The 16,101-nt window shown below is 42.6% G+C and overlaps 1 protein-coding gene across 16 annotated transcripts in view; it reads left to right on the forward strand.

The window, feature by feature from the left end:
- Positions 1 to 16,101, forward strand: part of cast (calpastatin) — a 61,669-nt gene that overhangs the window by 39,277 nt on the left and 6,291 nt on the right. For 15 of the 16 annotated variants that reach the window (XR_014569669.1, XR_014569670.1, XR_014569671.1 and 12 more), the window contains 18 exons: positions 182 to 226; positions 406 to 504; positions 1,124 to 1,204; positions 1,846 to 1,884; positions 3,892 to 3,978; positions 4,335 to 4,400; positions 5,466 to 5,606; positions 6,418 to 6,522; positions 7,413 to 7,529; positions 8,004 to 8,108; positions 8,924 to 9,016; positions 9,820 to 9,942; positions 12,152 to 12,268; positions 13,110 to 13,217; positions 13,483 to 13,590; positions 13,871 to 13,978; positions 14,125 to 14,217; positions 15,420 to 15,458. Coding sequence is in view for 13 of the 16 variants with exons in the window: in XM_083771857.1 (XP_083627983.1) it covers positions 182 to 226; positions 406 to 504; positions 1,124 to 1,204; positions 1,846 to 1,884; positions 3,892 to 3,978; positions 4,335 to 4,400; positions 5,466 to 5,606; positions 6,418 to 6,522; positions 7,413 to 7,529; positions 8,004 to 8,108; positions 8,924 to 9,016; positions 9,820 to 9,942; positions 12,152 to 12,268; positions 13,110 to 13,217; positions 13,483 to 13,590; positions 13,871 to 13,978; positions 14,125 to 14,217; positions 15,420 to 15,458 (1,674 nt within the window). In the remaining 3 variants the exon portion in view is untranslated. The remainder of the gene's footprint in view (positions 1 to 181; positions 227 to 405; positions 505 to 1,123; positions 1,205 to 1,845; positions 1,885 to 3,891; positions 3,979 to 4,334; positions 4,401 to 5,465; positions 5,607 to 6,417; positions 6,523 to 7,412; positions 7,530 to 8,003; positions 8,109 to 8,923; positions 9,017 to 9,819; positions 9,943 to 12,151; positions 12,269 to 13,109; positions 13,218 to 13,482; positions 13,591 to 13,870; positions 13,979 to 14,124; positions 14,218 to 15,419; positions 15,459 to 16,101) is intronic. The other variant, XM_083771850.1, reaches the window with a different exon arrangement.

Below are 16,101 nucleotides of genomic sequence, written 5' to 3' on the forward strand. Positions count from 1 at the left end.
TGGCGAGGGGGCACATCATTTTTATATAGTAAAACAATATGTACATAAAACATAAACTGAGGGGGCAGAATTTGCAAATGAGGGTGTCAGGCCCCCTCTGGCACGGTACCCCCACAGCACCGGGCCTGGTTATATCGTCCAGCCTAGCCTAGTATGCTGACTCTCCTGGTCTGGCTTGCAGGTGCAGGTCGAGGTTGCTCCCCCAGTGGTCAAGGCAGCCAAAGAGGTACAGTAGGATTACACACACCCATCAGAGAGTGTGTGTGTGTGTGTGTGTGTGTGTGTGTGTGTGTGTGTGTGTGTGTGTGTGTGTGTGTGTGTGTGTGTGTGTGTGTGTGTGTGTGTGTGTGTGTGTGTGTGTGTGTGTGTGTCTGCGTGGTGAGATGTGTTTCTTGTATTTTTCAGGCGCCCTCTGAGGACCCCTTTGATGCCCTGGCCAGCAGCTTAGCCCCCTCAAAACCTCTCACCCCCCCACCTGTATACACTGGGCCAGAGGTCACGGAGGTCAGTGTGTGCATGCGTGCGTGTTTAATATAAAGTGTGTTTGTGTGTGCTTTTGAGTCGAGTTGATGATGTTGATATGATTACATTCAAGCTGTGATCCGTATCTTATTTTAAAACGCTATTTTAACTGTGTGGTAGAGTATATTAATCCATTAAAACTGTGAAAGCATCTGTGAATTTCTTTCGTTGGCTACCCGTATTTAAAAATAGCAGAAATGCAAACTCACAGCACGTGACTTCCTGCCGCATGGTGTGCTCGTATACTTACAGTATAGTAAACTGCTATTTTGGGGAACATTTTAGAAAAATCGTGATTTTTTTTTAAACACACACATCTTCTCTTCAAAAAAACAAAACATGTTTCAGATGGAATGTCTGCGGCCAAATATATATAATTGTGCGGGGTCCTGGGCACGAAAAAGTTTGAGATCTACTGATTTAAAAGGCATTCATTGTAGAATCGGGGGGGTGGGATCTTAATGGGTTAATCCAGGTGTGTAATGGTGTGCATTGCATGTATGTGTGTGTGTGTGTGTGTGTGTGTGTGTGTGTGTGTGTGTGTGTGTGTGTGTGTGTGTGTGTGTGTGTGTGTGTGTGTGTGTGTGTGTGTGTGACACAGCATGGCATCAACAGCATGGAGGGTGTTCTCTGTGGAGAGAGGGAGGACACACTCCCTCCAGGCTACAGGTTGGAAGATATGGTCAGTCACCACTAACTATATTTATTGCTTATTAGGAATCCCCGTTAGCTTTTGCCATGACAAAAGCTACTCCTCCTGGGGTCCGACACAGACAAACATTTTAACAAAGACATGAATTACAATTATTCACAATCAATATAATCTAAATAAAAATAAATCAATGAAAGTAGTTAAATTACACATTATGTGCCTCTGGGGATTATTGCAGGCTTATTTGCATATGGTGTTCTTTTAACTTGATCGTGTGAATTTTGTATTCTTTATTGGTTATGCAATTCGGCAATGAGTTCCATCCTATTATAGCTCTATACTGTAGGTAATAGAAGATTTTTACTTGGTTTAAGTGTTACCAGAACACCTGAACTGGATAACTGGCTTGTCTAGTCATAATATGACCAGGTAGGATACGCAAGAGATTAACATGACCATATTATGGTCATGTTAATCTCTTACGTATCCTACCTGGTCAAAGAAATACTGTTTTTTTTTTAATCAATTGAAGGTAAAGGGGTGAGAATACGTGAATGTAATCTATTCTCAACAGTAAGCCATGATAGATTTCTGTGCCTATTTAAGACTGTTTAGGTGTAAATGATAATTATGATAACTGAATTCACTCTGTGTTGCTCTGCATTTTCTAGACACCAGCTCTCCCAGATGTCAAACCAAAGGATGAGCCTGTAAGTGACATTACACACACACACACACACACACACACACACACACACACACACACACACACACACATACCATTTCTATGATCTTCTGGTTCCTCTGGTGTAGGGAATGTTGCATTGCATTGTGGGGTGTTGGCTCAGCAAATAATAAAAAGAGGACCCACCTTGAACCCATTTGCTTTTGTTCTGCCCAACCCATTCGCACTAGCAACCGTACACATTCACATCTGTGGTGGTGGGAGAGGTACACCAATTGAGTAAAAGTTCCATAGAAATTTGCTCAGAGTAGCAAAAGCAAAAGTAGTCATTATGTAGAATGCCCATTTCTGAATCATATCACGTTACCGGACTATAATTATTCATAAGTAACCACTTTAATATGGTAAATCCTATTCCATACTTTATATCTACAAGCTCACAACGTGCAGCTTGTATAGATCTGCTATTTCAAATATTCTACATTAATAATTTGATTAATTATTGATCGACTAAATCCGCAAAGTAGCTGCTAAATATTTTTTTTTGTGGAGTTGATTGGTTAGAGAGCCGGCCTGGGAAGGCAAAAGGTCCCAGGTTGCAGGTTCTATTCCAGCCCTCAGCAATGTGTCCAAAGTGTCAACCTGAGCAAGGCACTTAACTGCTCCCTGAGTGCTTCACACCCACGGCTGCTCACTGCTCCTAGGATGGGTAAAACATGCAAATTATTATTATATAGGCAATATAATATTTGCCTCTGAGATGTAATCTCAGAGGCAAATATTGTTTGAAAAATCATAATACTCAAGTGAAGTAAAAGTAACCACAGACATGCACAGTGCACAGAGTAAATGTACTTAGTTACTTTCAACCACTGCTGTCCCACCCACAAACGCAAGGCAAACACACACATTTCTACATGATCCTCCCATCACACTCTCACTGTTTACTTTACACTGCACACACACACACACACACACACACACACACACACACACACACACATTCTGATCTGACTGAAGGCTACGCCTACTTTGTCTCATTATCTCTATCGGTGCTTGTTGCCTATTCAGACACATGGCTCTTATGTAATCCAGATGTTATCTTGTTAAAATATCGTCTGTCGGGTGGAAACCTCATATGTCCAAAACTTCAATGATTCTTCAGGATCCAAATTTAAAATGGCAAAAGTAGCAGAGATTCCAGATCTTCTACTTTTGATGCCTTTATATATTTAAAAGAAAAACCCACAAAAGGTTAAAATATGGAGAAAATAAGTTTCTGCCCAATATCAATAATATATTATGTATACATATGTCATTTAGATGTATGCTGTCTATACAGTCTGCATAGATGCAGACTGTACTTTGTAAATGTAATCTGTAAGTGTGTCTTTGCGTCTTTGCTTTCGTACAGTATGTCACGGTTCTCAAATTGGGCATAATGTGGCAACATCAAAGCGAGTATGACACGTCAAATGTTTTCATTGAGTGGAATTTAGTTGTGATTTAGGTTCTGTGGAATGCAATGGGTGGGGCAGTGTTTTTCCCCTTCCTTCACTGTTGCTTCACACAGTGCCGTCTGCTTTGAATCATTTAGGAATTCATTACTCGGCCCAATGTGCCCTCTAGTGGATTTCGTTACATGGCATTTCTAGAGCTGGTTTGCCCTCTCTCTGTGCTGTTGACAAGTCATTTGAGACATTCATTTCTAGAGCTGGTTTGCCCTCTCTCTGTGCTGTTGACAAGTCATTTGAGACATTCATTTCTAGAGCTGGTTTGCCCTCTCTCTGTGCTGTTGACAAGTCATTTGAGACATTCATTTCTAGAGCTGGTTTGCCCTCTCTCTGTGCTGTTGACAAGTCATTTGAGACATTCATTTCTAGAGCTGGTTTGCCCTCTCTCTGTGCTGTTGACAAGTCATTTGAGACATTAATTTTGTGAATTGGGATTGGCACTGTATTTTACATAGTTTATACTGTGGAAGTGATAAGCTCTGTGTGTAGTGATGCACTGTTTTGTTTGTCATTCTCAGAAGCCAATGAGCACAGATGAGGCCCTGGATTCTCTGTCGTTTGGTTTCATGAGCTCCACACCTCCCGCAGCACCCCAACAAGACAAGGTTCGGTGGAGTCTCCAAACCTTTGATTAGACGTTAAAGTTAGAACTTAGAATGTTACACTTAGCTCATGAGTCATGACGGCACCACTGAGGTCTTTTACACTACGTTGACAAGAGGTTCATAATTCGAATTTAAAAATGTATTTCAATTTGGTATTCATAGTACAATAGCTCGCTCTGTAAAAAGAAATTACATTTTCAAGTGAAAAATATTTAACTGATAGTACATGTCTTTGGATCAAAGTATAAATTATACTTTATTATTATTATTATTATTATCATTTTTACATTTTATAACAAAGACAAAACAATTAACTTGTATGTCATTTTTGTGTCATTTTTGTCTGGTATGTGTAGAAAATGGAGACGGCCTCATCTGCTGGCTTCTCGAACTTTGCACCACCTCCCCCTGCCTCTGTCAAGGTACAGTAAACATCTGGACCTAACTAATGAGTTCACAGCTGTGTGTAGCCTAGCGTGCCGTAGAATGCATGGATATAGGTGAACTCAGCCCATTTGGCTAATATGTTGCCCTTAACAAGAGTGTCAATAATCAAATCAATTTATTTAAAAAGAACAACTCTCGTTTTACCAAAGTGCTGTACAGAACGCTACACGGCACATCCATAATGTTGTAATAATGACTACTCATATTAATCAAATGATTAAAATCACATGACTTGTGGTAGACTTTGGGCAAGCTTTAGTGTCTGATTTAATCCTGCTACTACTGATAAAACACTCAGCACAGCACAGCGGCCTTGCGGTTGGAGTGTCCGCCCAGAGATTGGGAGATTGGGGACGGGGTCATACCAAACAAAGACTATAAAAATGGGACCCAGTGCCTCCCTGCTTAGTATTCAGCACCAAGGCTTGGATTGGGGGTGAGTCCCTGGCTGCAACATACTGTACTAGCGCCATGTCCAGGGGGTGTAATTGTACATCATGGTTGTGGCATGTACTTACTTGCTACACTATCAGGAGAACACAAGGGGGGGTATTGTAAACTGTAATCTGCGCATCTCTTTTGTACATGCAGTTTCTTGTTGATGAGTCATGTATTTTTGTGTACATTTTGTTATGCTACCACAATGGAAACAAGTCCCCAGGACTTTTTTGTGTTATTTGTTTAACATTAATGACTTGCTGTACCACATACTGCTTACTTTTTTTTTTAAGTATTCAATCAATCAATAAAAATATGCTGAGCTGCGCTTGGTCAGCTTTTATGCGGACAGAGATACTTAGGGATCAAGACAGACAGATAGACATAAAGACAAAAAATTGGTTCCCAAACTGTGGGTCGGGTCCCCAAATATTATATATATATTTTTTTTGGGGGGGGGGTCCCCAATTATGATTATTTTGGGGGTACTTGAGGCCTGAAATGTTTGGGAACACATGCTCTAGAGACAGCTAGGGCCCATTTTTTGCACCACATGTAGAAAAGTCATGTGTCATCTCTTTTCTCTCCTGCATGTGCTCCAGAAACCTGAAAGCCCTGCGGAGGTGAGTCCTGGAAAGCCTCCTGCCGACAAGAAAGCCAAGGTGGAGAAAGCTGCTGCTGACGACTTCTGTCTCATGTCTGGACTGGAAGCCTCCGTGGACACCAAGCCCACGACAGACGAGGTGAGACAGGAGATACACTCAGGCCCTTTTTCCACCAGGGGGGGAACAAGTCTTTCCACTGAAAAATGAATTGGTGCGGAACCCTAAAAGTTGGTTCTTTTCAGAAATCAGAACTGGAACCAAAAAAATGGCAGCCGGTTCTGTGAAAGCACCAACTGGTTCCATGAATCTAGAACGGGACCAAATGTAGAACCAAAGTTCTTTTGGTGGAAAAGGGGCCACACACAGGCAGACACAGCACCAGAAGGAGCTCTTCACCGCTCAACCCAGATTCGGGCACAAACATGGGGTTAAATGCGTTCTGCTGCTATGCCACCATGCGGAATGCTATACCGACAGACATAAAAAGAAGTGTCACACCTTAACCTCCTTCAAAACCACCACTATAAAATGGCACCTATCCTTGGTCCTAACAAAGTCTGAGCTTAACACCAGAAATGAACCCCCACCCCTTCCAACTGTTTACTGTACATATTATGTTTTATTGATACTAGTGTTAATGATGTCTTGTATATTATTGTATGTCTTTAAACGTCACTATGAATTGAATACACAGGACCGCAATGGAAACGAGCACTTCAGGCTTTTTGTGTTATCCTTATTGCACCGTTGTATAATCGTATCACTGTACTATTTGCAAACCGTTAATAAAGTATACAATCAATCAATAGAATAGTTCACACAGCACATTTTCACAATATGTATACATTTTTACTCCTATACTTTGACACTAGTATACACTAGTAGACAACTTAACAAAAACAAAGGCTCTCCACGTAGGTGATTTATTAGTGTCTCTTGTCTCCTTCAGGGTGCTACCATGTCTCTGGATGCCCTCAGCGCTCTTGGGGACTCACTGGGAGCCCCAGAACCACTACTCGAACCCCCCAAACTCAGACCTGAGGACATCATCTCGGTACGGAACACCCTTTATTGACCCTTCATTAGCTTGGCTCACAATATTTAACCTCACTTACTGTGGCATGTTACCTGGCCTCTAATAGGGGATTCACACTATGGTCCCGGGTGCGCACTCGGGACCACTTGGCAGATGTTGTGGTAGTGTGAATGATGCGTACCGTTCCCGGAAGCGGATCGCCCAACCGTCCCCGGGACCGCATGGGGGGCGGGTCTCTGGACCGTTGAAGTGTATTCAGATACGGATCGTTCCAATGTGAATGCATGCGTACCTAAAGAAGGAAGTGGACTGTTTTTTTTTTTAAAGAACGTGACATAATCTCTAGTCGACGAGCCAAGCCTCAACAAAAAAAACACAGCCGCTGCACGACACGTAACACCAGCGCATTTCTCAACGCCGCCCGTCTCCTGTTGAATCTGCGTATACGCGCAGCACCGCAGTACGCGCTGATCTTATTCTGCGGACTACACGTGGCTCTTGGGCTTTGCTTGGCACAGTTTCCAAAATAAAACAAAATAATAATAATGCTGAAGTAGAATCCATAGCAAACGAATACACTGGAGCACAGAACTGACTGACACAGTGAATAGCAGGCAGGCTGACAGTGAAGTAGTATAACGGCAAAGAGGCAATGCAATGCAGTGTGTCTGGATTTATTTTAGACAATGTCGCAGAGTTGATGGTCAGTGTCCGTGCGCGCCAGCCATCAAACAAACCGCCGTCTGGAGGATTAAAGTGTGTTATGTGTGTGTGTGTGAATCCCCTATTAAATTAGGGTTGGACGTGTAATTTGGGGTGATCATGTTGAAGGATTCTATATAACTTTTTAGCATGGTGTTAAACGTTCTCTTCATCTCTTTCTCACCTTGACCTTTTCCCGGTTTTAGGAAGGCAAAGTCAAGTCGGAGAAGGGCGTTCGTGTTGGAGAGAGGGACGACACTCTCCCTCCAGAATACAGGTTTACAGAAGACGATGTCAAAGATCTGCCCGCTCCCAAACCCGAGGTGAGAGACCTCGATATACAACCGTCAGTCACATTATAATGTCTCACCTGACACATGCTGCAACAGGTCTACAGTATAATGTCTCACCTGACACATGCTGCAACAGGTCTACAGTATAATGTCTCACCTGACACATGCTGCAACAGGTCTACAGTATAAGCAGAGATTGAGGGCACTTGATTTCGAATGATGTTTTTCATTCAAAATGTTAAAACCATGACCTTCTCGTCCTACACTATATGACCGTCATTAGTTCAAGATCATAATATGTGATGATGAATCTCACATGGGACTGAAATGTCATATTTGTAACGTTTTCATTTGAAGCATCGTTGTACTGGGAGTGAAGCTCATCTCACCCACTCATCTCATAATAATAAACTATTTCAGACATGATGTGATGTAAAGGATACTTGATGCGATATATGAATTAAATACTAACAGAAGCACCTCTGTCACTTTCTCTCTACGCAGCCCTCCATGGGAGCTGGCGAGGCCTTGGACTTCCTGTCTGGAGACTTCCTGGCCCCCTCAGTGTGTGCCCCTGCTGTCCCCCCATCAGCCCCTCCCCCCACACAGGTGATTATTATTAACCACCACTTATTATGAATGTGTCAGGATGGAATGTACGTTTAATGATATGATGATGTATATAAGTAAGTAAAGTAATACATAAATACACTTACAGTTCGTATTAGGATTATACTTTTCTGCATTGTTACTGTTTTCTTTGGCTCTATTGATTGATTGATGGATTGATTGATTGATTGAATACTATATTGGGTACAGTAAAACAGGCCAAGGTAGAGGATCTGTAGGATGATGTCACAGGGCATGTGTTCTATGGAGCACCGAAGTCCTGACGTAACTCGCTCATCCCGACGATTCCCCTGGTTCGCGGAAGTAATTTCTCTATGGAGAATAACATGGGGTGATCTTAATATCGTCTACTATAAGCGTTGTGGTCCAAAAATAAACAAGCTGTCTCGGCGTTATTGTCAGGGAAGTGTCTCTGTATCGTTTGCAACAGTCAGTCACTCATATATGATACAGTCTGCTTCTAGCGAAAATCTAACTAATTCAGTAGCAGTAACATTAGCGTTTTCTCTCTGTCAGTTAATTCTTCATATCCATATGAGTGAAGCGGACGGGGTGACATGTTTATTTTTCAAACACAGTTGTTATATGAGGCGATCTAAAATCGCCTCAATGGGGATTTCAATGCAACTAAACAAATACATGAACCTGGGGACTGACGCCCTCTACTGAAAGTGACGTCAGACTTCGGTGCTCTATTGCTGTGAGCAGTTTGTGTTTCCTAGACCAAGGTAGAGGATCTGTAGGATGAGGTCAGGGCATGTGTTCTATTGCTGAGAGCAGTTTGTGTTTCCTAGGCCAAGGTAGACGATCTGTCGGCTCTGGATCTACTCGCTGGAGATTTCGTGGCTCCATCCAAGTCCTCTGCTGTCCAGGCTCCAATACCAGAGGTAACGATAGACTGAAGTCCTGTTTGAATGTTTGTGTAGGGCTGCTGCTGACCATTTGGTTACCCTACGCATGATACAGTATGTCCCCCCGACGAGAGTGCCGTGTTTCCTCATGCAGACCGTTTGATTTGTTCTAATAATGTCGGTGCTAAATAACACTTAAACTCACTGCCAGACCTGGCTGGGGAGGAGGGGCCGCTCCAGCTCTGAGCAGATCCACATGGGCACGCATGCAACTTGAGGACGCACGCACGGGGGCTCGTTATTAAGCGTCGGAGCCACAGAGAAAATTATTATTATGAGGATCTCCAACTTACTGTAGCGGACGTGACAAATAAATGCAACATAGACGCTAGACGGGTCATTTTTACTCTCTCAGCGTTAAGATGACTGTGGTTGTAACTGTGCAGTGTTCTGTTCCGTACAGACTGGTCTCAGAATGTGCTTTTTGAGTGTGCTCTTTTCTCCTCCTGTAGAAAACAGTTTGTCCGCTACCACCAACTGCCCCCGCCAAACCCATCTTGTCTGCACTTAATTAACCCATTTTGGACTGAGGTCGATTAAAAAAAAAGGCTTCTAAATCCTAAGAGTTTTCTGAAAAGCCTATGTTTCTAAACTTTCTATATCGGTGGTGCTCAACTTTTTTTTTCTCCAGATCTACAAGCTCGTAGCGCGGCACTTGGTGCCAAGCTATGATCTATCTGCTATTTTTCAATATCTAAAGTATTATGCTTCCGTCCAGAAGGTTGAGATTTATTTTAAGGATTTAAAATGTTATTACAAATTGTTCCTTCTCACTACAGGGTGATTCTATGTCTCTGGATGCCCTCATGTCTCTGGATGCCCTCAGCGCGCTTGGTGACACACTGGCAGCTCCAGAACCAGCACCAGAACCGCCTAAACTCAGACCTGAGGACATAGTCTCGGTATGTAACACACACACACTGTCATACTGTACTCCTGAGTGGCATTATGTAACACACACACTGTCATACTGTACTCCTGAGTGTCATTATGTAACAGAAACACTGTCATACTGTACTCCTGAGTGGCATTATGTAACAGAAACACTGTCATACTGTACTCCTGAGTGGCATTATGTAACACACACACTGTCATACTGTACTCCTGAGTGGCATTATGTAACAGAAACACTGTCATACTGTACTCCTGAGTGGCATTATGTAACAGAAACACTGTCATACTGTACTCCTGAGTGGCATTATGTAACAGAAACACTGTCATACTGTACTCCTGAGTGGCATTATGTAACACACACACTGTCATACTGTACTCCTGAGTGGCATTATGTAACACAAACACTGTCATACTGTACTCCTGAGTGGCATTATGTAACACACACACTGTCATACTGTACTCCTGAGTGGCATTATGTAACAGAAACACTGTCATACTGTACTCCTGAGTGGCATTATGTAACACACACACTGTCATACTGTACTCCTGAGTGGCATTATGTAACAGAAACACTGTCATACTGTACTCCTGAGTGGCATTATGCAACACACACACTGTCATACTGTACTCCTGAGTGGCATTATGTAACACACACACTGTCATACTGTACTCCTGAGTGGCATTATGTAACAGAAACACTGTCATACTGTACTCCTGAGTGGCATTATGTAACAGAAACACTGTCATACTGTACTCCTGAGTGGCATTATGTAACACAAACACTGTCATACTGTACTCCTGAGTGGCATTATGTAACAGAAACACTGTCATACTGTACTCCTGAGTGGCATTATGTAACAGAAACACTGTCATACTGTACTCCTGAGTGGCATTATGTAACAGAAACACTGTCATACTGTACTCCTGAGTGGCATTATGTAACACACACACTGTCATACTGTACTCCTGAGTGGCATTATGTAACACAAACACTGTCATACTGTACTCCTGAGTGGCATTATGTAACAGAAACACTGTCATACTGTACTCCTGAGTGGCATTATGTAACAGAAACACTGTCATACTGTACTCCTGAGTGGCATTATGTAACAGAAACACTGTCATACTGTACTCCTGAGTGGCATTATGTAACACAAACACTGTCATACTGTACTCCTGAGTGGCATTATGTAACACAAACACTGTCATACTGTACTCCTGAGTGGCATTATGTAACAGAAACACTGTCATACTGTACTCCTGAGTGGCATTATGTAACAGAAACACTGTCATACTGTACTGAGTGGCATTATGTAACAGAAACACTGTCATACTGTACTCCTGAGTGGCATTATGTAACAGAAACACTGTCATACTGTACTCCTGAGTGGCATTATGTAACAGAAACACTGTCATACTGTACTCCTGAGTGGCATTATGTAACAGAAACACTGTCATACTGTACTCCTGAGTGGCATTATGAAACAGAAACACTGTCATACTGTACTCCTGAGTGTCATTATGAAACAGAAACACTGTCATACTGTACTCCTGAGTGGCATTATGTAACACACACACTGTCATACTGTACTCCTGAGTGGCATTATGTAACAGAAACACTGTCATACTGTACTCCTGAGTGGCATTATGTAACACAAACACTGTCATACTGTACTCCTGAGTGGCATTATGTAACAGAAACACTGTCATACTGTACTCCTGAGTGGCATTATGTAACACACACACTGTCATACTGTACTCCTGAGTGGCATTATGTAACAGAAACACTGTCATACTGTACTCCTGAGTGGCATTATGTAACAGAAACACTGTCATACTGTACTCCTGAGTGCCATTATGTAACAGAAACACTGTCATACTGTACTCCTGAGTGCCATTATGTAACAGAAACACTGTCATACTGTACTTCTGAGTGGCATTATGTAACACAAACACTGTCATACTGTACTCCTGAGTGCCATTTTTACGCTCTCAGTATTAAACCAACACTCTTTACTAACACTTTACTGTGTACCTGGTGGGGCTTTAAGCAAACTAGTTTCTTTTTTACATAATAGGTAGGCCTAGGCAACAAGTCAACTAGTAAAAACCACTAGAAGTGAAAGCCCTAGTAGTACCTGGTACAAAATGCACAATACGTCCATTTGTCTTTTTGTTTAAATAATTGTTGCGGTATGTGTGTGTGACTGCGAACAGGAGGGGAAAGTGGATTCAGAGAAGGGTGTTCTTGTTGGAGAGAGAGAAGACACCCTCCCTCCAGAATACAGGTTTACAGGAGACAAGCTTAAAGACCTGCCCGCTCCACAGCCTGAGGTGAGACTGGAAACCTGCCTGTCACAATTATTATTATTACACAATCGCCTTTTATTCTGTAAGCTCAATTACGTATGCATAATCGTCAGTTGAAAAGTCCCGAACCTGCCATGTCGTCTCTGTCAGGTGGAAACCTCATATGTCCAAAACGGTTACTGTTCACGGCAAAAGTAGTCGACAAGCTCAAAATGCGCTGGCAGATTCTGCTACTTTTGATACAAAAAATGGGTATGGACTATGGAGATAAGAGGTTTCTGCCCGACAGGTATGGACTATGGGTATGGACTATGAGATAAGAGGTTTCTGCCCGACAGGTATGGACTATGGGTATGGACTATGGAGATAAGAGGTTTCTGCCCGACAGGTATGGACTATGGGTATGGACTATGGAGATAAGAGGTTTCTGCCCCACAGCGAAGATATCATGAAACCTGATTCCCACGGTCATGCAATTCCTGGAAATATTTAGAAAATTCGAAAAACTTTTTTCAGTCAAAGGTTTTGAATTCATCAAGGGTCATGGAAAAATATTTGGATATGCATATATATATATGTTTTTGGCTATTGATTTAATAAAATCCAAAACATGTATAATATTACACAAATGTAACATAAGTAGTTTTTTGCCGTGTAACGACATTTGGAATGGAATTATACCATTCTATATTCTATGCTTTAATTTTGCTGCACTGCCTGTCTTTGGGCATTATTGTACGCACTGAATGATTGTTATACAGGCCTGGAAATTTGGTTACAGTAAATATGGAAACATTTTGCTAATTCATGGGTAATTTTTTTTTGGGTAAACCCTGATAATGTGTGCCTGTCTGTCCCCATGCAGCCCTCTATGGACACTAGTGATGCTCTGGACCTCCTGTCTGGAGACTTCATGATGTCCTCCTCTGCTCCAGCTGTACAGGCTGTCACCCCCTCAGCGCCTCCAGCACAGGTACATGCATACTGTACACCAGGCTGTGTTGATCTACAAGCTCACTTGAGCTTGTAGATCGGCTATTTTCAGCAAATGTAAAATCAGCCATTGTGACGGCACCAAGGCCTGCCGAAATACATTTTATTAAAATGTGACTAAAACTAAATGAAAACTATTCAAGAGACTATGACTATAAAACTAAAATCAAAATGTGTTGCCAAAGTCAACACTGCTCTACCGTGATTCTCACTCATTGCTGTTGCTCTGTCACTGTTCTCTCCAGCTCTGTGCTGACTCAGCGTTGGACGCCTTGGCGGGAGACTTTTTGGCCCCCGCTATTGCTCCTGCACTCAGCTCTGCTGTCAGTCACCCCACAGAAACGTCCCGCCAGGTTTGAGTGATTGATTGGTACAGTTATACAATACATGCTACAACTGATATCAACAAAACGCCTTGAGGGTTTTGTTCAAACGCACACTGTCATTCATTCATTACAGTAAAGGTCCCTGCACACTGCTGCGTTTTTCAGGTTTTTTTGCAGTGTTTTTCCACCGGTTTTCTGAAAAACGCAGGACCTTTACCGTACACCAGGACTAATGTTTGTGTGTGTGTGTGTGTGTGTGTGTGTGTGTGTGTTGTGCATGTGTGCGTGTGGATGCTTGCGCTCTCAGCTGTCATCGGGAACAACAAACGCCCTAGACGCCCTGTCAGACACCCTGATGGACATCACACCCACCCCAGAGCCCGTCGCCCCCGTGTCCGCCAAAGACATTGTTAAGGTAACCGACCGCTTCGGAAAAGGAGAATGTCTATAAAGATAAGAGATTTTAACGCTTCATTCTTCTTTTGCCTGTGCTAGTCATAAAAAGGCTTGGACACCCTTTCATTGCCACGTGTCCTTAATTACCCGTGTGGTTTATTGCAGGAGAAGGAGGCCATGGAGGAGAGGTTGATCAAGATGGGAGAGAGAGATGACAGTCTGCCCCCAGAGTATCGCCCCACAGAGGAAGACCTCAAGGTAGACCTCTTTAGATTACAGCATGTTCTACTGTTGTGAATCCGCTGACAGGTTTACAGTACCATACTGTACTGTGTACTGAGCTCAGACCATAGACTGTAAAAAATATGGACAAAGCGTTCCCCGGGTCTAACATGAACGTAAAATGAAGCCTGTAATGATATGCTAATTCCTGATGTAAGTCGCCATCTTTTGGTACCAGCTGGCCATTGGCTGGCTCCGTTTTGTACCAGCTGGTCATTGGCTGCCCAGACAACGAGGCGGGACTTCCCCCCTTCTTCTCCGTTGGTTTTTATTTTGACTCGAGTGGGAGGAGAAGACTCTTGAGTGGGAGGGGAATCCCGATCATAGACTGTAACGGTAGCCACGCCCCTCAGAACATACGCGATGTTTTTTTTTCTTTATGGTCATTTTTTTAATTAATGGGACCATAATTTTCCAAAAAGAATATTATGACATTAGAAATGAGACTTTAAACTAGTGACTGGAAGAAGAAAGTATTCATGACCATGTTTATTAAGGTAATACAGTCTAGGTGAAGTTGGGCCAAAATACATGGGCCTCTATGGAGCTATGGGGCTTTTTGGGTCCAGTCCAGCGCCACAACAGGCCATTATATGAACTACCGATTTCAAATGAGGCTTCACGAAATATCTGGCTGACTGCCCCCCTGGCTCAGACACACCCCCTGCCCTTTTCCTTCTGGACAAATGTGCCCTTTTGAACAAAACTAAAAAAAAAAAAAAAAAATTGTACAGTATGTGGACCATGGTGACATTGATCAATTCTTGATACAAAAGCTTCTAATATATTATTTAGGCCCCAAAATCTATAAATCTCACACTATTAAGGCAACCGGCCGGTTCCACGAGCTGCACAAGGTGCCCTTTATTCACTTGTGCACCTGCCCCTCTAAATGTCTGTGCACGCCACTTCTGTGAGTTTGGACGTTGAATACACGCTCCCCAGTCCAACAGGTCTTTTACCATGGTTATTACATGTATCATGGTATCTTGTCATTGGCTCATTGATAGCCTTGCCTGTATTTAAGACATGCCCAAATGCTACCACCCTATGACTCCGACCGCAAGGTCGAAATGTTAGTCTTTTGTATACTCGGCACCTAAATAAAAGGCTCTAAATGTCCGTGCCGCTCCAGTCTCTTCTCCTTATGCGGGTCTTTTACCACTTTGCATTTGCAGGCGGCGGCAGAGGGCAAGGCGGATACCACTCCCAAGCAGGTGAGGACCTCCCACCGACGGAAAGGGCAGTAGACTGACATTGAAGATGTGTCAATGCTTATTTTAAATAAGTGTTAAATAGCTCTACATTCTGACAGAAAGGGCAGTAGACTGACATTGAAGATGTGTCAATGCTTATTTTAAATAAGTGTTAAATAGCTCTACATTCTGACAGAAAGGGCAGTAGACTGACATTGAAGATGTGTCAATGCTTATTTTAAATAAGTGTTAAATAGCTCTACGTTCTGACAGAAAGGGCAGTAGACTGACATTGAAGATGTGTCAATGCTTATTTTAAATAAGTGTTAAATAGCTCTACATTCTGACAGAAAGGGCAGTAGACTGACATTGAAGATGTGTCAATGCTTATTTTAAATAAGTGTTAAATAGCTCTACGTTCTGACAGCAATCATTGCTATATAGAGTGTGTGTTTACTAACAGGGGTGTCCTCTCCTCGTCTCTCCAGCTCAGGATACCTATGTGATCCAGTCAGGATAGAGAAACCAAACAGAATGCAGAATAAAGTGACATTTGGAAGATGACAGAAATAAAATGAGCAGACGAAATTGGAACCGGTGAACGAGTACTCTTATCTGAGCGGCTGACATTGATAACCCACCTGAAAAGTCATTTTCAGTTTAT

The sequence above is a fragment of the Protomyctophum parallelum genome, assembly GCF_964188405.1.
Source record: "Protomyctophum parallelum genome assembly, chromosome: 8".
In the NCBI taxonomy this organism is placed as follows: Eukaryota; Metazoa; Chordata; class Actinopteri; order Myctophiformes; family Myctophidae; genus Protomyctophum; species Protomyctophum parallelum.